Source organism: Atractosteus spatula, chromosome 7 (assembly GCF_055471065.1).
Source record: "Atractosteus spatula isolate fAtrSpa1 chromosome 7, fAtrSpa1.hap1, whole genome shotgun sequence".
In the NCBI taxonomy this organism is placed as follows: Eukaryota; Metazoa; Chordata; class Actinopteri; order Semionotiformes; family Lepisosteidae; genus Atractosteus; species Atractosteus spatula.
In genome coordinates, this window is record NC_142712.1 from 51,253,827 (window position 1) to 51,275,680 (window position 21,854).

Consider the following 21,854-nt stretch of genomic DNA (forward strand, 5'->3'; position numbering starts at 1 on the left):
TTTTTCCCCACTCCAGAATCGTTCTTTGTTCTTTGAGCCATCGCGCACTCTCTCTGCCCTGGAAGCTCCCCGCTCTGGGGAGGGGTGAGCTGACAGTGACCGGTTTCCTGTCCTGTTTCGTAGGCCGGGTTTGATCCTCACCCCCACATGAGAGCCCCGGGCCTCCCTGCTAGCCTCACCTCCATCTCGGGTGGCAAACCGTAAGTCAGCGCAGTTCGTCCCACTTTGTTTTCCTCATTTGGAAGGTATAGATTTGCTCCCGTTTTTTTTTTTTGTGCAAAACTACCTGCCTATTCTTTTTTTAAAACGTTTTATTTAATTATACCCCGACCCCACAGGCGAGGAAACCTGAAAGTGCCCTGCAGAGCAAACCGTACTGCAGACACTGCCTCGGGGGTCACACCATGTACATTATGTGGTTTCAGTAAAAATAATAAACAAGAAAAGGTGGGGAGAAACATACTTAGGCAAGGAACAAGAAAACTCGCATCATCTGAGCCTTGTTATTGACAACAGGGCCCAAGCTAGCAGTGTAGTGATAGAGGCCGCGTACAGCCGAGCTGTGGATCTTTCTAGAAGCACAGTGTCTTGACAAAATTACCATTTTTTTTTGCTGCACGGTCAGGTGTTAATGAAGAAAGGGAATCGGCTGGCCCACCTGTAGCGCTTTTGTTGTATTTATAATTCTGAATGGATCAACCCAGCCTGGGGAGGCCTGGTTTGGTTCTGGGCTCTGAGCTGAGGCGCCCCACTCTCCCCGCAGGGCGTACTCCTTCCACGTCAGCGCGGACGGGCAGATGCAGCCGGTGCCCTTCCCGCCCGATGCCCTGATTGGCCCCGGGATCCCGCGCCACGCCCGGCAGATCAACACGCTGAGCCACGGCGAGGTGGTGTGCGCCGTCACCATCAGCAACCCCACGCGCCACGTCTACACCGGCGGCAAGGGCTGCGTCAAGATCTGGGACATCAGCCAGCCGGGCAGCAAGAGCCCGGTGTCGCAGCTGGACTGCCTGGTGAGTGGCGCTCCTGGGGGGTAGGCGGGCACCGCAGACCAGTCCGGCCATAGAGCTCCTTTCCGTGTTCAGTTTAAAATCTGGCGGTAAATTTAGTCTCGTATCCGTATGAGATCAAAGACACCAACGTGAACTGCTCGGGGGATTTTGTAGCATTGTCTGGCGCACAGTGGCTTCCTTTTAGCGATTAGTTTAGAAATGAAACCTCTATCCCTAGGTTCTCTATATGAACTTGTGGAATGACCAGGCTGATTTTTTTTTTTAAAAAAAAAGCTCTGCTCATGGGGAGAGAGCGCTATGATTTTAATTGCTTTAAAATTAGCCTTGATATCGACGTAACACCGCTGTTTAATTCGTTTAAAAGCCTGCCACTATTGATCCCATTAAAGGAGGACACGTCATGGTCGTGGAAAGCGTCCAGCTTGGTCTCTCCCCTGTAGACGGAGCTCTCTCTCTCTCTCTCTCTCTCTCTCTCTCTCCTCCTGTCGCGCACAGCGAGGACACCGCTCTCACACTCTCCCGGCCTCTCTGCCTCCCAGAACAGGGATAACTACATCCGCTCCTGCAAGCTCCTGCCGGACGGCCGCACGCTGATCGTCGGGGGCGAGGCCAGCACTTTGACCATCTGGGACCTGGCCTCCCAGACGCCCCGGATCAAGGCTGAGCTGACCTCCTCGGCCCCGGCCTGCTACGCACTGGCCATCAGCCCCGACGCCAAAGTCTGCTTCTCCTGCTGCAGCGACGGCAACATCGCAGTGTGGGACCTGCACAACCAGACCCTGGTCAGGTGAGGAGCGCTCGCCCCTCGGGCTGTGCCCTGGCTTTTCAATGTCTGTTCGAGGGAGGGAAGAAGTCTGATAGGCTTTTAGAAAACGAGCCCTAGCGATCTGAAAAGATCAATCTCCAGTCTGTGCAATGTGGTGAAGTGTAAGAAAAGGCTGTGGAAGTGGTCTGCCCATTTCTTTGGTGAAGGTGTTGAGTGTCTTGCTGTGCCTGCCCCTTTAACCGAGAGCCCCTCCTGTGTTTGCAGGCAGTTCCAGGGGCACACGGACGGCGCGAGCTGCATTGATATCTCTCACGACGGCACCAAGCTGTGGACCGGTGGGCTGGACAACACGGTGCGCTCGTGGGACCTGCGGGAGGGGCGGCAGCTTCAGCAGCACGACTTTACCTCGCAGGTGTGTGAGGGGCCACTCCCTGTGCCTCTGCTGTAGTACTTTGTGTGTCCATACATATACTGTATGTGATGACATCACATATCTCCTATATGACATTGTGATGACGTCATATACGTTCTTTATAGCTGTTAGTACTGATGTTTCTTAACTACACTGTTATGTGCTGATTGTGCATTGCAGATCTTCTCTCTGGGGTACTGTCCTACTGGGGAGTGGCTAGCTGTGGGCATGGAGAGCAGCAATGTGGAGGTCCTGCACCACACAAAGCCCGACAAGTACCAGCTGCACCTGCACGAGAGCTGTGTGCTGTCTCTCAAGTTTGCTTACTGCGGTAAGTGCCCCATCGCGCCAGACTCTTGATGGTTAGCGCTCAGGTGGGTGGTTCTCTGTGCCTGCCCTGGAGTACCCCTGTGTCTGCTGCTTAGTGTTCCAGCTGGGCCCTCATACCCAGTGCTGATCGGCGCTTGTAACTGGTAGGATGGCTGGTTTAGACTTCTGTTTTGCACTGATTCCTTGGTTTCAAAGCATATGGTGCACTTGAGCTATGATGTCCAACTTCAGCCCAAAGAACTTTCTGCAGGCTCTTGTCAGGTGGCTGATTTAAAATATGCTCCCTTATTTCTTGCTAAACAGCTCTTCTTAATAGGTGATCAACTGATGAAGTGCTTTTCTTTCCACTTGAGTCCAATTGGTTTTATTTCAGCTAGTACACCTGGATAAGAGGTGCTCTGAAACTCGCTCGTGCACATGGGGCTCATGCCAATTACTGATCTCATTCAGCTTTTTAAGAGCTGAAAGTCAACTTTGAAAAAGCCCCCAGCTGGAAACAAAGACTTTTGGAGCACAAACCAGAGGACACAGTCCACAGCCCTCCAGCTCCAGGACTGAGATCTGCAGAATTGGAAGTTAATGTACAAGGGTCAGAGGGCTGCAGATGCTCTGGGGCACCAAAAGCGTGTTCCCACCACACACTGCAGAATGTAAAAGAGTAAGACAGACGACCAGATTCTTCAGGACAGCCTTGATTCTGCTCTAATAAAATATTCTAAGTGTATTTTATTTTCTTGATTAAAGGTAAATGGTTTGTGAGCACTGGGAAAGACAATCTACTGAATGCCTGGAGAACTCCCTATGGAGCCAGCATATTCCAGGTATGTGGGATCAATACTGTGCCGTCAGCAGGGGAGCTAGAATATGCACTGATTCGTTTTTTATCAACACGGATACAAGAAACATCATTTGTAGCCATTAATTTCTGAAACATCATTCGTAGCCATTTATTTCTGCCTTAATGCCCAGTTAATCATTTTGTTTCGGAGGATGCAATAGTTACACTCCAGGGGATGTTGGACCTTAAAATCGTCTTCCCGCAGCCAGACTCGGCTCACACACCCTCCGTTACAGCCTCACGCGTGTGGCCCGTGCTGGGCACTAGACTTCTGTCCACGTGAGAGGACAGTAAGATAATTCCTCTTTGAACCACAGAAATGCAAACTCATTTTCTTTTCTCCCTCCCCCCTCTCGGTGCAGTCCAAGGAATCCTCCTCGGTTTTGAGCTGTGACATTTCGGCAGATGATAAGTACATCGTCACGGGCTCGGGTGACAAGAAGGCCACAGTGTACGAAGTGATCTACTAGCTGGTGGGAATTGCCAAGGACCTGGGTATCCGTTACCTAGGGGAGCTACTTGAACCCCCCTGCCTCCTCCCTACACTGACCGAGGGGGGAGTTGCTGCAGACTCGGGGTGGGGCGGGGTGGCACTGCAGCTCGGCTCGGACCCCCGCTGGCTGTGGCACCGAGTCCATCTGCCCGAGCGCCACCAAGGACACGAGACACGCCAAGGGTGAGCAGCAGCAGCCATCAGCCTCTTCCAGACTGCCAGGAGCTCCTGAGGCACTGTAGCAGAGAATAGTCTTTTTGTTTGTGTTTTTTTTTCCTGGGATTGTGGAAGATCATCTTTTTTTACTCTTGAGGACATTCTGTAACGCACCCTGAAGCAGCGCTTCGATTTTTGTGTTTTTTTTTTCCAGCCACGCTCCTGTGCTCCTTGGACGTCTTTTGTGAAAAGTGTAAATAATGGAGTATTAAAGACACTTTTATATATATATATATTTGCGTGTCTCGGTACACTTGTGATGGGTTTTCTCTCGTCCGTTGTCACTGGGGATGGAAGGTAGCGTTCTTCTTTTTTAATTTTTTTAAAAAATGCATTTCAGGCTAAATCTCATTGAAAGCAAGTGGGTTTATTCTAATTTTTGTGGAATTTATTGAACTGGAAAATATGCAGATTTTTAATTTTTTTTTTAAAAAAAGAGAAAAACGATGGTTTCCGGACGTCCTCCTGGTTATTATGGATGTGTGCGGCTGAAGCTCTTGCCAAGGGACCCTGTTCGTGCGGCTGCTGTGTGGGCTGACCTGAGCTCTGATAAGGCGCCTCAAGGAAGAAGCTTGCTGAAGGACCGGCCTTGGCGTGGGGGGGAGGGGCAGGCGGCTGCAAAGGGTGACATGGAGCAGGAACCTTGCAGCTTCACAAACATTGTAAAATTGGGGTCACATGACTGTTCGCCCTTGGCCCCGTTTCTTAATTTTACCGGCGATTTACAAGAAGGCAGAGCCCAGGCTCTTGGTGGAATCCAATCGTCTGTCCCTCTGGAATGAGCAAGAACCTACTGATCTGCAGGGTGATGGTGTTCTTTTCTGGGATCGGTCTGGATTCCCGTTGTTAGTCTGGTGTAATTAGCCTGTGGATGTTTCTCGAAGAGCTCGCAGGGATCTGCCGAAGTGTAGCCTGTATATGCAGTAGGGTTGTGCGGTTTTGCAGCCGGCATTTATCCTACTGCAGTGCTGGCCTGGCTTGAGTTGCTCCTTCATCTGGTTTTGAGGGGTGAGCCACGCTCTGTGTTTCGGTTAATGGCGTTTCTCCTGCCACGCCTCGGAAGAGCCTAGAATGTTGAAAAGGTTGCAGCGATGCACTGAGGATCCCCCAGTGCGTTGTGGGGCGCAAGTAGGAACCATGCATTTCGAGTTTGCAAGCACTGTCTTGGCACGGCCATCGTAAATCTGTTTCTTGAGCAGGTCTTCATGTCTTCAGGGGATCCAGGTATTAAAGTGGCAAATCTTTTTTTTCTTTTGAGTTAAACAGTCAGAAGCTCAGACCTGAGCTGGTACCGTCTTGTCTGCCTTCAGGTTTTTGGTTCTTTGGTTGCTGTGGCCCACACTCAGAGTAATGAATGATTCCCCTTTTCTGAGGCAGTGCAGTACCTCCATTGCTGTATGGAGCCCTGTGAAACCTTAGTGTCCATCCATGGACTTAACTGAAGAGCTTTTTATTTTTTGCTTTATTATTGTCACTTTTTTAATATGGAAATGTCAGATCCATGAAGCCTTTTATATAAATTTTGTCCAGTTCTGGACTTGAGTGTTGGACCCCACCAGTCCTGAAATCGCTTCAGCCCATGAAGTGTGATGGGTGACAGAAGTGCAAGAGTCGAATGTTTCCTGAAAGGCGAACTTCTGCAGCCCTGATTCCCCAGCCACCTCACCCCCACAGCAACCTCCTTCCTCCCCTTCAGTCTAAGGAGCCAGGGAGTTGGGTTCAAAGTGTCAGCAACTTACTGTCTCAAACTCACACCAAAGTATGTAGCAAACTTTGTCATCACTGAAGATAATGTACAGTTGTTAATAATTCAATAAACTGTTTTTGTACAAAAAAAAACTTTTGTTTTTACTTATTTGAACTGGCTCATAGCAGGCTAGGGAAGTGTAGTTTATGACTGCACAAGAACTGTTAAAGGGTTGAGGTGTTTGGTTTCAGGGGTGCTTGTCCGGCCCTGTTTTGGATGCTAGAGAAGGGCTGCAGAGCTGACATATTTCTGAAAACGGTGCTTGCTGTCTGAACCCTTGTTGACCCATGCTTAAAAACCTCATACTGTTGCTGAGTTCCCTTGCTCGTCTCCAGTTATGAGCCAGCAATACTGAAATGGCACTTAAATGCAAGACATGAGTAAGAGTGATACAATTAAGCCCTGTAATTTTTTAGTAAAGAAAGCTTTTTGTCAATAAATCAGTTGAATCATCTCTGTTTGCGGACAGCATGCATGCATTTCTGTTCAGTGTGTGCAAAGGCTGGAGCATGGGTGGCGTTTCATTACACCGAAACTGTATTTTAGTTCCAGTTCTGAAATGCAAAGTTTTAACTGATGGCGAAGCAGATCCACAGGAGTGAACTCGAGGTCATCCGTCTGAAGAGGCAACTTTCCCAGGTACTCGGATAACTGGCCTCTATAGCTGGGCTTTGTTAAAACTCCAGGACGATCCTCGTCTGTGAAGGAGAGTTTAGGAAGTTATGGGATGAACAGGGAATGTGAATGCATGGTTAGGGCCATGTTGTGGGAAAAATTGTAGCGCCTAAGAAATTGAGAAAAGGCCTGAATTTTATTGCCACATGTTTTACTGTCACTGCACTTTCTTAATAAATGCAACAACCATCCTAAGGTCAGTTAGCACAAGAGCACCTCTTTGGGATTTATTTCAGACTCTATGCCCTTCAACCTCAGTTTCACGGTTTCTTCAGTAGCATTCCTGCCCTTGAATCCCTTGCTGAATTCGGTATAAACCACATTTCACCCCTCTCTGCTCTGATTAAACAAGTCAACTGGCATTTTCATTTTGACATCGGGTCATCCTTGGCTTCCTGTTTTGGCATTTTTAGGTCTGCCTAAATGTGTATGAAGACCTAACTGTGTGTGTGGTCTAACTGAAATAACTGGAAAGAGAGTGGGGTGTAACTAAGGTTTTCTGGTGATTTTGTGCTTCAGATTTAGAAGAAAGTCATTTAAGATCTTGGACACATTCATGCCTGGTCATACCTGTGGTCAGAAGGTACAGATGTAAAACTTACTGACATCTGAAAGGATGTTTAAACTGACTACACTGTAACCTGCAGCTCCAATAGTGCCTTCTGTGACATGCAGAGGGTCTCTTGCTGCAGCTCTGGGTTTAGTAATGCAGTCTTAGGGCGCTACTTGATAGAAACGTGATGTTGCAGGATTTGCAATTTTGCACAATGTTGACGATGAGGCAGCGCTCTTTGATGGGAAGCTTCTTGCCTCTCGGAGCCTGGATCTAAATCTGGGTCTGCTCCTGGTGTTGATGCAACCGTAGTTCTTGTACCTTGTGTGAACGGAGAGGGCAAGTGAGAACATTTTATCTCATCGCAGTGAGGTCGCCGCGCTGTTGAAGTCCGAAGAGCCAAGGGGACATAGAGATGGAATATCTTTCTCTTGTTGAAATGATCGGCTTGGCTGAGGCAGCCTACGCTCACTAGCACTGCCGCACTAGAGGCAGGGGGCCTTATTGTTAATTTGCACTTGTGAAGGGGTGCAGTGCGGCTGGGGGGAAGGGGGGGGGGGGGACCTCATCTCCTTCACAGGGCCAAACATGTGCTGTGTCCTTCAGGGGGCCTGGCTGATGATGCATTGAACATGACAAGGCATGCTGCGCGCCGGAGAGGAGGCAGCAGCAGCCCTGTAGATGCTCGTGTTTTACCTAATGCGCACCGGTAAATGGTTATAAGAGCATTTAAATTTGATTTTCAGCTGCGCAGAGCTTGTAGCTTTCTCTCGGGACCATTAAAGGAAAGGAGATTGCAGGAAAGCTCTTGCCTGTGTTTCCCGGCGCTCTGGTTCTCCTCGGAAAATCCAGTGCTGGTATCTGGTAAGACGGGAACGCTGATAGGGCTGGAGGAATGGTGTGAGGGAGCAGTGTTTTGTGTCTCCTCTCACATGCTCAGGAAGAGCCTGGACCTGCCCTGGGTGCCCAGTGAGCATCGCTATCTCTGTGACCGTGTGCACAGTGCTTCACTTCAGAAATAGTGAGCAGAAAGGCTCTTTGATTGTTTGGTAGTTTCGCCCCTTAGGAAATGGGAGAAAAAAAATACTGCAGTTTCCTGTGAACAACACACCAGGTGTTCTGCGAGTGGTATTTGAGTTGAATTGGCAAAATGAGTTGAAGAATCTGTCAGAATAGCTCTTCAGAAAAACGTTAATTTTCGCATAAATAGTGAAAGATGCAAAACATGCCCCACTTGAGCACTGAACATCACCTGGTTTATATGGCTTTTTGGGACGGTGTGGTAGCTCTGTGGCTAAGGATTTGCGCCTGTGGCTGGAAGGCTGTTGGTTCGCATACTACGGCCGGCAGGGGAATCCTACTCCGTTGGGCCCCTGAGCAAGGCCCTTAACCCCTGCTTTATACAGCTGCTCCAGGGGTGCTGTATAAATGGCTGACCCTGCACTCTGACCCCAAGCTTGTCTCCCTGTCTTTGTGTCTCATGGAGAGCAAGTTGGGGTATTCAAAAAGACAAATTCCTAATGCAAGAAATTGTATATGGCGAATAAGGTGATCTTATATTAGTATAGTTCAACATGGCCTGTTTGTGAGACATTGTCAAAAGGAGTTGTTTGTTATGTTTAATTTAGCTGGCAGCTTTATCCAATGGTGCCTACAGAGAGAAGCATAAGAAAGCCTGTGGTGTAGAATGAGGATAACCTTGCTGCTTGTCAGCACGTCGATGAAGTCCTTGAACCAACATTTTTTCTATTCCTGCAAGTCAGTCCAATAGTGTCCATTTTCCAGTGAGACAACAGAAGGCCACACAGCTCTTGCATTAGAATTGCACATCTTCAGGAAAACAATCTTGAGCTCCTGCCATATCCAAACTTTTCTCAGCTTGAGAAGGAAGTCCCATAGAACAACTTGGACATCCTTCACAACAGCCATTGACAGGAGACCACCATGACTGTATGATTGGCCAGCCTCGGCCAGAGAGGTTACACTTGAAGAGAGGTGAAATATCCCACAGCTGTCTATCCAGAGGCTGTTCAGGTGTGTGCATCAACACTGCCAAGTGTTTGTTGTGTAGGTCCAGGCTGGTTACATCTCAGACTAACCTGTAAGTACTGGATTTTATTTTGATAGTGTTTCATTGTTTCATACTGAAAATGTATCATGATTGATCTGTTTTTCTCTTATTTCCTATGAGATTGCTCTCTGTTGAAAAACAATTGTCTCAATTCTTTAGACCTGGTTGTCTGGTTTTTTTTTGTGTATCAAGGTATATATTTACATTGGTATTTACAAATGCAAAATTTCCTTTTACAAGTGAAAACATCTGCTCAAAGCTGATTTTTTTTCCAGTTAAAGTCTTCCCTTTCTGTGTCTCTCTCTACTATAAAAATCAGCGACAGCACACTCCCAATTTAGCCCAGCGCAAACCAAGCTCCTTAATTATCTGAATGAATTAATTATTGATTGCAGATCTGCTTTGTGCCAAATTGCAACAGCTCAGGTTTCATGCGTAGACATTTCAACTTGCTTTAAGACAAAAGGCAAACATGAAGCATGTTTCTGCGAACTAAAGATAAAGCACATTTTTAATTTAGATTGAAAGTGGAAAGGAATACATTTTCCCTAATGCCTCTGGACTGAGAGCTCTTGCAATGAAGGGAATCCTGCAACAGTGATTGTTTGAATTTGACTGCTCTTGCACTGCAATACTGCTGCTTCACATTTTCGGGCACTGATGGGGGAGTGGCTTTTAGTTGTGGCTGTAGTTGTGGCTATAGTGCAGAAACCCTGGCTCGGTTCAGGGACAAAGATTAAGGAAACTGTCAAGTGTTTTTGAAAAGCCCCACTGCCTGGAGGTTAAAGGCAGTGTACCAGTCCAACTTCCCTTTAGTTCAGCAGACTCCTTCTGCTTATCTGGGCAATTCTTCTTGTGTGTGGTTTGAAGCACTTGGTTCCTGATTCACATGAGCAGTGTTACAGGAAGGTGAGAACTCATCTTTAACCTTGGAGGCGTTTTTCCTCACTTAGTAAAACCATGAAAGGGCAAGCTACAGGATGAAACCCTTTTTTCCCCCCAGAGTGCTTGTCGATGGATACCGATAAGGATATGTTGAGAGAGTTTTGTTTGACACCAGCCGGTGACCGTTTCCTAATGAGATCCCTTGGCAGGTAGGATTCACGGTGCTCACTTCAGAAGGGTTCGGGGATTTCACCGAGGGTGGTGGTAGGTGAAATAGCCTGTTTACTAGGTTCTCCTCACTCACGGTTTTGGGGGTGGGGGGGGTTTCAGCCTCGGTCTCCGATGATGGCTGATGATAAAATGAGGGCTTACTACATGAGATGCGTAGTGGCTAGTGGTTCAGAAACCGAGCAAGCTGCCTGTAAACGTCCAGGAAAACAACATACATGTGTGTCTGATTTCTTGATAAAGAATGGGTCTGGACTGTGAGGGGCAGCCACGGATTGGCCAGTCCAGTGGCTCAGAGATCAGTAAATCTTTGCTGGGGGTTGGGTCGCAGGACTCCCGGTGAAAGAGGGAAAATTGCTCCCACAAAATAATCCTTTAATCGCCGGGGTATTGCCAGTCTTGGGTTTTAACTCCAAGGGATGTGAAACCCCCAATGTTTGTGATTACAGTGTTGGATCGGGGTAACAATGCCTCTACTGTTTGACTGCAGGCTACACCTCTCTAATCCACTGTACATTCCAGCAGAGTGTTGAGTTACACAAAGACCACCGGGGCTCTGAGGAGGGGAGGTGCGAGTGGGTGGGGAGGGAGGATTGTTGTCATGGAGGTGAATCCAGCCCTCCTCCTGGCAGATCTCTCTAGACCAGATAAGCACTAGGACAAGCAGAGGGACAGTTCGTGTTTATTTATTCAATAGCCCACTAATCCTGGAGCTCCCCCGACTGCGATAGCACTGCAAGTCCAACTGGAGATAAATGTTAGAGGAGTATTGCAGTCCTGTGCCTGGGAAAACTGCAGGGCACTTTGGAACACTGCACTTTCCACCTGATTAGTAAACAGTTAAACCACTGAAGGTCACCTGGTATGGAGTGTGGGGTATTTTTATATCTCGTACTGATACATTGTCAGACAGATCTGTAGAGGATAATAGGTCCTCTTAGGTCAGGGTTTTGATCAACGAGGTAATTTAAGCATGTGCTTTACTGAGGTGTCTTCACAAAGCTCCAGGGCTTTTGAAGGTTTATCAGGGCTGGTGTGATATATTATCCAGGGTTTTGATCCTAGCATTCCAAGGTTTTCTGGAAATCTTCACTTCTCTTCCCCTTTAAGAGGTGTAAGATTGCAAGGCCCACAATGCAGTGTGTGTTTTGAAGCAGCTGCCTGGACCTTTTCAGTGCACATGGTGGAAACATTTAAAGACCCCCTTTTTAAACCAAGATGGAATGCTCTGTAAAATCGAGGGGAAGAGTGGGTGGCATGCTCTATAACATCCAGGAAACACAGAATAACAGTAAGATCTTTGGCAGGATGAACGTTCAGACATGCTCTGTAGAGCACACCATTTCATAATTATACCCAAGACCTTCTAAAATGCAACACCATCTTCCTATAACAAGAACCAAATCATCCCCTGTTTTTCTGGACAGAGTTCATCTGGTCCCACATAGACTATTTCACTCAGGACATTGTGAGCCTTAGTAGATGAGGAAAGCAGAAGTTATAACAGTTCTTTGGGGCCTGGGGCTGTGCATCCACTGACACTGCAGTATTCCCTGCGAGGTGCAATTTGTGGTTAAAATGTCTTGAGACAAGATTAAGCCCCGACAGAGAAATAAAATGTGTTTCCAGATCATACTCAATTTTCTTCTGTTGGAGTCAGATCCCTCTGGCACAAAGAAAGAAAGAGAGATGGAGGGATGGAGGCTGTAATGGAACCGTTCATTGTGCACCTGTTTTGATGGGCAGATCACAGCTGCACAAACCCAGTGGAACACAGATGGCAACGCATTTCACCTAGATGCCAGCAACAGGGTCCCCAGGCACCCAGAGAATAGCCCCAGTGAGAAGCTGTTTAGGCTGCTCTCATTCCATTTCTGCAGCGTCCTCCACCCTGAACAGAGATTTCAACATGCTTTAGAAGAGAGTCCGATGTATTGCAATGGTAATAACCGCTGTCCAAAGTGCACATCTAATAATGATAATTCTTTTCATAAAAAGGAAGCACACACATGCACACACTACCCTTTGGGATTTCAAGACACAACTGTAAAGTTTTGGTGCTTTCAGTAGGCATATGATTTGCATGGAGAGCTGATTTCTCAGAAGAAATGTGTTGTTGCTAGATGTGGGTGAGTGATTTCATTGCTCCTAGGAGTGAGGAACCCTCATTCTGATGCCACTTGTTGCTGTCAGTAATGAGATATATAAATGTGAGCAAACAATGGAAACATTTTGATTTGCAGAGTTAAAGAACAGGAAAATTGAAATCACAGATAGCAGTAGTTTCACAGAGAAGTAAGTAGTTGAGACATTTAACAACTATCCTCGAGGTTAACCCAAAATGGTACTGTCATTGCAGTGCAATTATGTTTTGACTCCACTCAAATATATATGACGTTAAATATGATTATATCTAGATGACTACCAAAATCTTTCTTTGAGATACCTAAAGGATATCTTTAAATGTAGCTGATTACATGATGATTGATCCTGTCAGTTGTTATGAAATTAATACCAGAGACGGAGAGATTAAGAGTTAAAAACATGTTGAGATTTACCTTAGAAAGCAAGGAGTTTGTATAAAATATAGAAAATCCCCTTTGTTATTCACCAACACAGAGCAAGTGTGAGAGCATTGTTACTGTACAAGGGTGCAACACCCAACCACTGTTAGATATGACACAACTTCAAACCGCTAGGCAGTGAGTCATTTCCTATGGGAGGCCGGGTTAAGAAATCGTGTGCCACAGCTCCTTGTCTCTCATGGTCTGGGCTCTGGGGTGCGGGGATGTGGGTCTGTGTGGGCGAGGTTTCTCTTGCTCAAACTGCAGCTCAGCAAACCAACAGCACAGACTCACTCATTACGAGCATCGCCCGAGACAATCGCTGTGCCGCCGACCTCACGGGCAGCACATATCAAAACCCAGCAGGCGGCTATCAACACTTGCTGTCAACGGATCCCACAGATTCTGGAAGTCTTATTCACTGAAAACTCCTCTTTTTAATCATGACGAAAATAATCTCCTGGTAGTGACAGGCTACCACCTCAATAGTATCTCTACTTGAATCAAATGAGTTCTTATAGACATTTTTTTCCCTCTCTTTGTGTCGGGGCCAGGGAGTAAATGAGCAATTGTTGACTGCTCTGTGACCCTTAACCTATGGCATATGACCTGTGTAGCATTTAGAGAAACCTGTGTAGGCAAATCAGGGAGGGGGAGACACAGTGTTCTGCCACTGCCCCTTTTCCCCCATCACCCCACTCTGTAGCCACATGTGAGAAGACATCACAGCCATTGGGGGTTTGACCAGCCTGAACTGGGGGGTGACCTTCTGGCACTGTCTCGGGGGAGCCCCCGTCAATACTTCCAGATCGGGTACTTAGTCTGAAAATCACACTTGTCGCCACTTGCACATAAAGACAGCCCAAAGACTTTCCTAGAAACGTATCGGTTTCATGTTTCACAAGTTGCTCTAATATGCCGTTTCTTTGCCATTTGGCACATTTGCATCAGTTTAACCCCTGGGGAAGTTCCGATACAAAATCCTTCCACGGCTTATAGGCCTCGAATGCGTGGGAAATGGTTTTCCGTTGCATCACTTAATGATCATAATTAGTTAATTGTGGGAAGTCACACCAGAGGTGAAATTAGCATGATGACTGGACCTGTGTCTTCTCTGGTTTAGCCCCTTGCTTTGTGGAGTCCTGAGATGATCTCAATAACCAGAGCACCACACTTCCTATTGAAACCTTGTTAATTGAGAGCGCTCATTAGCTAACAGTATGGGGAGCTGTGTGCTTGCTGTGTCTGTAAGAGGAGGGAAATCTTCTACGACTGACCCAGAATGTCATTTTAATTGAACCCCATCTGTATAAACATTAAATGGTAACTGTTGTTTATGCCTTACGAGATCTACACGCTAATGTCCGCACAATCTTCTTTGGGCTACTCCTCTTTCACCGATGTCTGAAAGTGCTCTGCCCGTAAATGAGGACCTAACTTCCACCCCATCAAACCATGGGTAAGTACCCTTGTCATAGAAACAGGATACAGCTGTGTCACTGCTTTTTTTCATTTTAGAATTATCTGGGTGTGATGCAAGACAAAGCCCATCCTCAGAATCATGATGTCATTTCTTCAGTGATTCCTTCAACAAGTTTAAATACAAGTATGTAGAAAGTATATCATATTTCCCTTATTCCATTTTCTACATGCTTTATCCAGTACAGGGACACAGGGGTGCTGCAGCCTATCCTGGCAAGCAACAGGAACAAGGAGGGATACACACTGGAATGGCTGCTTATATCATATTTATCACAAATATATACATCTACATATATGAACTTGTGACTTAAGCTGTCAAGATAGAGCCCAGGCAGCTTCCCATGATGTATAGCCATTAGTGCTCTGTGTTGTGGCTGCTGCAGCCTCAGTTTAGTCCAAGGTTGTAGCACTGTGGGAAGAGATGTCATAACATTGGGGAGGGCGTTTTGGGTTGTAGGAGTCTAGAATAAGCTGCCCAGCCTTGTTCCTGACCCTGATACCAGTGCTACTTCCAAGAAATTGTTTCACTTAGCTACTAAAAACAAACCAGTGTGATAAGCTTTTATGATTTTTTCTCACATGCAAACCGGTTTGTGTTAACTGTTGAAGATCTGAGGTTTCCTGTGAAAGCCGTGAGTAACTTTTCTCCAGGACCTGCAGAGAGTGAGTGTCCTGCTTGTGTCCACTAAATTCATGATTAATAAAGTGTTAACCTTCTTAAGAGCTGTGTTTAGATTCCTGAGTGCTCAGTAAGGGAGTTCCTATGTTAAGGTGATGTTGGCTGCCTCAGTTCAGGCTTGATGATTATGGCACAATCAGATTGAACAGAGGTTGTTTGCGAATTGAATTCCTTGCTCGTGCAAAAGGTCTCAGCGAGGTACGTGCTTCATATATACTTTTTTAGTGCTGAGTGCATTGACTGTTGTTTTCTTTCTCTGTTTTTGGTTTCGTGGGCACGTACGTTTACTGATTCGCCTGCAGATTTTCTCTGTTTCATTTGATTAAAATCAATTTTGTGTTCTGGTTTCATGCTACAACTGGAGCCCTTCTCCCTGTGGGACTGCCAATGTGAACACAGCAGAAATCCTAATTTGGCCTCAGTCAGCCCTAAATGGACCCAGGAGTCTGCCTCCAGTCTAAACGCCACACAGAGTTCAGAGCAGAATTAATTTCCTTGTTTTGAGATCGTTTAGGCCTAGAAAAGGTGTGGCTATTTTTTGTGTGTGTTGTCTTGATAATTCATTATTTTCCCTTGTTGTGCGAGCTTTCAGGTGGCTGATCTTATCCTATAAAATGTAGAAGTGCAGATCTTTAAGGTGCACAAGTTAAAATGCAGTGCTGCACAGTACCCTGGTTAGTCAGAGCTCTGCAGTTAGGAGCTTTCAAAACCAATGATATACACTGGATTATGCTGTGTCCTTACACTGCTCATGGGATCTAGTATCATTCCAGGATAGAGCTTTCTCCTGGCTCGAATTTAACTTTCTTTGCAATTTTGCTGGTTTGGTGCACAGTGAAAACTTCCTACCCTCACTTCCTACCCAGAGTGTTTTCAGTGCAGTGGCAATTTAAAGAAACCTTTCAGTGCTTGGGTGATCACTAGCCTGAGCACTATTTTGCTTGCATGGGGTGTCGTATCAGCACAGTGTACATTTCATGGTGAAGCTCTGGTTAGCTGTACGACTAGGACCAGCGTTCGGAAAAGGGGTGAGGGTTAAGGTTTGGGTTAGGTACTTCTTCAAAGCGCTTAAAAAAAAACTTTCCAGATAAATTGCCAATAAACAAACGTACAGCACAGAGATAATCAGAGGGCTAGGAAGTGAACTGGCTGCATAATAAACTTAAGAAACCGCTTGCTTAAATGAACCTTTTAAGTTGTTTACATCTCCACAAAACTTGCAGACTTTTGAAGATACCTAAGTAATAGCTTGGGAAGAACAGAGCTTCTGCATGACATGGGCTTATTATTATTTCTAATGTCAGGGAGCGAGACAGTCAGACTCTGGAACAGAGCCCCTGTTTTGGCATTCAAAGCTTCTAATAAACAACGCTGACATCCCCCACCCGCTACACCCCTCTCTATTCTCTGTCTGCAGCACTGATAATGACTCCAATTAATCAGAGTGGCGTTCTGGGTGACAACAGACCTCTGAGTTGAGCTTCAGACGGCTTAGAGTGTTTGTCTAGCTTTGTCTGAAATCACTGACACGACCGAGCTTCCCCACTAAACCAAGCATAATGCTTTGCTTGTATGCGCGACATGCTGCTGCGCCCAGCCTGCTCTCCCCCGCGCCCCCCGCCTCGTGCCCGAGCAGATGGTGTGGGAAGGCCAGGCGGCGTGGCACTGCCAGCTGCGCCCGGCTCCTTCTCCCGCCGACGAGCGCGGGCTCGCTGGCACCGCACTCTCTCAGTGTGCCACGCCGCTGCCCCCTTCCCTCTCCTCCCAGCGCCTCTGGGAAGTTGTGAATGAATGATGCACTGGGGCGTCTGCAGCTGAAGAGCCCCTCCTCCCCTCCTCCACGTGCACCCCCCTTCTTCTCCACTGCGGTATTTCGTAGGCTCCCTGATCAGCGCACCCCAGTCCAGCTCCCCGGCACCCTCTGCCCGGATCCCTTCTCACTCGGCTCTCTCGTTATCTCCCAGAAGAGCACAGCCCCCGAGCCCCAGACCAGCCCTGAGAGAGCACCTCAAACTCATCCCACCTCCCGGCGCTGTGTCCCTGTCCTCTAGCACATACCGGCTCATCAGATCCAGAGCAGAACCACAACATCTACATCACCACCTACAGGCACATTTAGAAAGCTCATCAAACGAGGTGATTCTTATTAAGATGCTAATTGTGCTGAAGACACTATGAAAGAGAAACAAGGCTTTGCTCTCTTCCCTGCGTTCTGGAGACATTCCTCGTCTCCATCCCTGCTGCTCTTTGGACTTTCCTCTGGAACAGTTTAAGCTTGATGTGTCCTGGCCAATTTTTGGTTCCTGTCACTTTTGGGGGGTTTGGAGGAGGTGGGGGGTGAGGACGTGAGTAGAAGTCAAAGGAGATGATCAGGTTCCATATACCTCGTCCCTAATGAGTTCAGTCAATCTGCTCCAGCCACATTTGCTCAATATCAGCTAGCAGTACACCAGCAACCCAAGGATCAGAGGGCTGTGATCTATTTGCTTGACACAGCAGGACCCACTTTGAGTAACCAGTAAGCATATGAAGGACTGTAACATATCATTTGTTTTCGCGGCCTAACAGCCTCAGTGCTTGATTCTGGGAGTTCTGCTTTAGGCCTGCTGTCAGTGTTGCAATAGATGTTAACATCAGTGATGGAAGAGCAGGTTTTCTGACAGTCACTGCACTCCGCCTCCAGGGAGTTGGGCTGTGGTGTGGCGTCGCCCAGGGGAGGGAGATGGAGATAGAGGGAGGGAAAGACAGTGGTGGGGTGAGAAGGAAGAGGCGAGGGGGAGGAGGGAGACAGATGAAGAGGAAGGCTCAGCCCCAAAGGAAGAAAAGGAGAGGGAGAGAGGAAAAGAGAGAGTCTGTAAAGCAATGGGACCTCTGTGTCACAGCAGCTCATTTGTTTTAAGGTCACAGCGGTCAAAATAAAGGTGCTGTTTAAATAATCCAGGCAAATATGCACACCCACAATTTGTTTATCTCAATAGTACAGGCAAATAACTAGCAGAGAAACATTACCTCCTAGTCCCTTTGATAAAAAATATATAAATTCAAGACGTTTCTCATGGGAAATGTGAGTTCCTCCTTTTGTCACTTTTTTTGAACACAATTACATCTGTGTCTAGGCGGACCGTTGTGATGAAATGTTAGGGCGCATCACAATTGCTCAGACCCCGCGGTTCTCTCAGCAGGAGCCAGGGTTTTTCTCCCCTGGGGAGGTGATCTGCTTCACGTTTTGATCTTTAACCAGATGGATAGTTTGACGAGAAGAAGTGCCATGTGGCTCTTTTTTTCCACCTGGGATGCATATAGCCTGGGAGGAACCCCAGCAAGTTCAGCAGGGAAACCTGGCATCTTCACTAACCAAGGCTACCTCTGACCAGCTTCACAGTATCTTGTGCTGTGTATTTCGCACATACGTTTTCTTATATTAGGAATTACTAAATGTCCACTTTAACTCCCACATACACATGGATGACTGTAGAATGTCACACACACACACATGCATGTAGAATGTCACACACACATGTACACGTGTAGAATGTCACAATCACTCATATGCATGTGTGTAGAATGTCACACAAACATGCACAAGTGTAGAATGTACGCACACATACATGCGTGTAGAATGTCACACACACATCACGTCCCAAGTGTGTGCCTGTCCGATTCCGAACATGCTCGGAAACGGGAGTGTGAAGCAAGGGCTCAGAGCTGCGGCTGATTGTGTGGACAGCCCCCTACCCCACGAAGAAAGACGATAAACACAGAGAGACAGCCGTGCTCCAGAGCCTTTTGTGCTTTCTAAACAGGATGAAATTGAATTAAAGAGCTCTTCCACCCATAAAACCCCTGACCCGTGAAGCACCTTGCAGGATCATGACAAGAGAGCTAGGGAGAGAGGCCTCCTCTCTCAGACTCACAAACTCCAATTAAGGCCCGGCAGTGTTTCATCCCCTCCTTGTGTGCTTTGGACAGGCTGTAAATCATGCACACCCACCACACAGCACTCCGCCACTCGTTTGAACCCCAGTCACATCGAGTTCCCTTTGCGAAGAGTCAAGAGAGGGACCGACAGCGACAGGGTGACACTGGACACCGGACACTGGACACATGCCAGAGACTCAGACTTCCATCCTAACGACAGCCCGATCACCCATGACAGGGGCATCTGAAAAATGTAAAGCGTGTTTGCAATGAGCAGAAAAAGGAGCAGGACTGGGGCTGTGGCTCGCTGGTCTCCTGCTGTGTTAGATACCGATCACTTCAAATGATTGTTTCCTAACGAAGCCACCAGTTCTGACTTGTCTGTGCTGCAGTGTAATGGTGACATAGAAACAAAATCTGAAGTAACGTTTTACAGCTTCCATGGTGGTGTAGAACGTATGAGTTGGATTTAAATGTTCAGACAAACCAAGGAATAGTCACCAATGCATGGCAGATGAAGTGTGTTCTAGTTTTTATTATCTATGCTTTTGATGTCTTACATAATTGAATTCTACACCCTCTTATGCAACAATAAATGTCCACTTGCAATTAATATTAGAAATTTAGCCATACACGGGGACTGGCTTGTACCATGCTAAATCATCAGTTGTGCAGCAGCTCAGATGTCTTTTACAAAAGGACCAGCAGTAAGTTTAGTTCCGAGTGTCCTGGCAGTGATCTGAATTTAAAAAAATACCCACAAAGACATCCTTCTTAGAGCAGTGGAAATAGAACTGGTGAGAGAGTTGTGATCATATTCACTGGTGCTGTAATTTTGATATTGACCTCAGAGCGCATTCCAGAAATTACCCCACCACCTCCCACTCAACCAAGAAGGTAATGTAGTCTACCGTGCATGGATTGCTAGTCACAAACAAGTCAAGGCAGATTATATCAGCCTCTCACTTTTTCATTTACCCAGCACACCGGTGTTGTGAGCCCATTACTGCAGCCCATGTCCAGTGTCAGGGGAATGTGTCTCTCTGGGTAACCCTGTCACCTTAGGTGTGGGAGATAATGGGATTCAGCAGAGGTAAACAAGAACAGCCAGAGCATGGAGCAGCAATTAGAGAAGCAATAAACAACATTGTCAGTTTCGTAAGCAGGAACAAATAGCAACGGATTAACCCTAATGCTTTAATGGCTGATCAAACAGAGCGCTCCTGCAAATCAGAAGAAAAAAGAAAATCCAGAAAGTTAATGGGCTGACTGTCTAAGCTTTGCAATCCACTTCTGTTTAAGCACTTGAAAGAATGCCCGTTCCCCGACACAACACTTTGCTCTTCCCTGTACAATGTGTTGTGTTGAGAAAGTTGTGTTGAGAAAGAGTTCCATACTCCCGCTGCTGGAGGGCCAGTCACCTTAGGTGTGACTGTCTGCAGGTCTCCTTTCAGCACTAGCACCTGAGGAAGTAAAAGAAGATGTGACACTGGTCCGATTACATCAACAATGAGCTGATTGAGGTTGCTAAGAGCTCAGCTGGGCTGAAAGCTCTTGGACACATTGGATCTCTTGGACCGTCAGGACTAGAAATGTGGACGACTGGTCTAGCAATTCCTCCTAAAGGAATGCTTTGACACAGGGACTGCGCTTATGTCTGTTTATACAAGTCTGCTGAACATGAGGTAATAATTCTAGCACCTGGTGGCAGATTCGAGCAACTGGTAAATTTGGATTGACTTTTACACCTATGCATCTGGAGGTCTTCTTGTACTGACATATCAGTTGTAGAAGTGTTTGTGGATGTAAAAAAGTCTCTGTCGGGTCATATCCTTTTCTACAAAGGTTGAAGAGAGAGATTAATAGAAATGGATGTGTTTCAGACTGCCTCTCTAGAGAGTTTCAAGAAGACCATATTTAAAACAGATTTACAACCAGTTGCAAAAGAAAGCCCACAATGGACCAACTTGACTGCTAGCTGTAACCTTCAAGCCCATGTGTAGTAGCAGGGACAGGTGAGACAGCTGTGCAAAAACCCCATTATTGTGCCTGTGGGTCAAACAAAAATTAGACTATGACGAAGCATATTACTGGCTGGTCTAGATCCACAAGGTTTGGTCCCTAACCAATAACACCGACTTCTCTTTTCATATTACAGCAGTGTCTGGTTTGCTCTATCACTAGGCAGCAGATAGTTGCTACATGTTGTGACCATACTGGCTTTTATATGGTTAATATGTCTGCCTTCTCTTTTTTACATGTGCATAACACATTCAAATCGCCTATGCAAAGTGCGCAAGTAATGAGACTGCAGTGTAAACAGACTGTTACATACTAAAATATTTAAATGTTCTTCCTGTTCTGGGCACAGCAATTATGTCTTCAGTTACAAGTGTGCTGCACATATGTATTCAAGCAAGGCCGCAGCAAAGCGACAAATCTACACCGCTGACGTCATGCAACACATGAGGAGTGTCTGAGAAGCTGACCGCACAATCAGCCGCTGCCATTGACTCTGCAGCTCAGAACAAAAGAATTCCTGATCTGCTCTGCGCCGACCGACCAGCTGAGCTGGGCAGATCTATTCTTTTCTACACACAGGAAGTAGGTGAGCAAGGCAGTGCATAGAAGAGATCACCGTTTTCCTGAAGCAGGAAAAAAACCCCACTACCTACCTACCTAGACTGGCGCTTCTCCATTCATGGGTATTAATCCGTTTCACACCTGTTTCACTTTTGGCATCCCGGGAGGCTGGTTGTAACTGAAATGGAATGAATATGTGTGCGCCGTCAGCCACGCGAGCTGCAGTCAGGACAGCTCAGTGACAGGCAGCCCCGTGGGGTCAATGCTCGAGGAAAAGATGGAGCGGGGGCACACAGGGGAGGGGGCGGGGCAGGGTGGGGCAGCAAGATCACTAACCTTGGCCTGCCCCGAGCCTGTCATCCCCTGCCCCCCCCCCCAGGGTTCTCATTTTCTGCGAGAGC

General features: G+C 46.9%; 1 protein-coding gene across 6 annotated transcripts in view; it reads left to right on the forward strand.

Moving 5' to 3' along the window:
- LOC148831366 (transducin-like enhancer protein 3-B) overlaps positions 1–5,907 on the forward strand; it is a 28,016-nt gene extending 22,109 nt beyond the window's left edge. For all 6 annotated transcript variants that reach the window (XM_088920537.1, XM_088920539.1, XM_088920538.1 and 3 more), the window contains exons 15-21: positions 124–200; positions 764–1,013; positions 1,553–1,800; positions 2,044–2,191; positions 2,372–2,522; positions 3,266–3,342; positions 3,722–5,907. In XM_088920537.1, coding sequence (XP_088776663.1) covers positions 124–200; positions 764–1,013; positions 1,553–1,800; positions 2,044–2,191; positions 2,372–2,522; positions 3,266–3,342; positions 3,722–3,829 — 1,059 coding nt within the window. In that variant the 3' untranslated portion in view covers positions 3,830–5,907. The remainder of the gene's footprint in view (positions 1–123; positions 201–763; positions 1,014–1,552; positions 1,801–2,043; positions 2,192–2,371; positions 2,523–3,265; positions 3,343–3,721) is intronic.
- Positions 5,908–21,854: the final 15,947 nt, after the last annotated feature.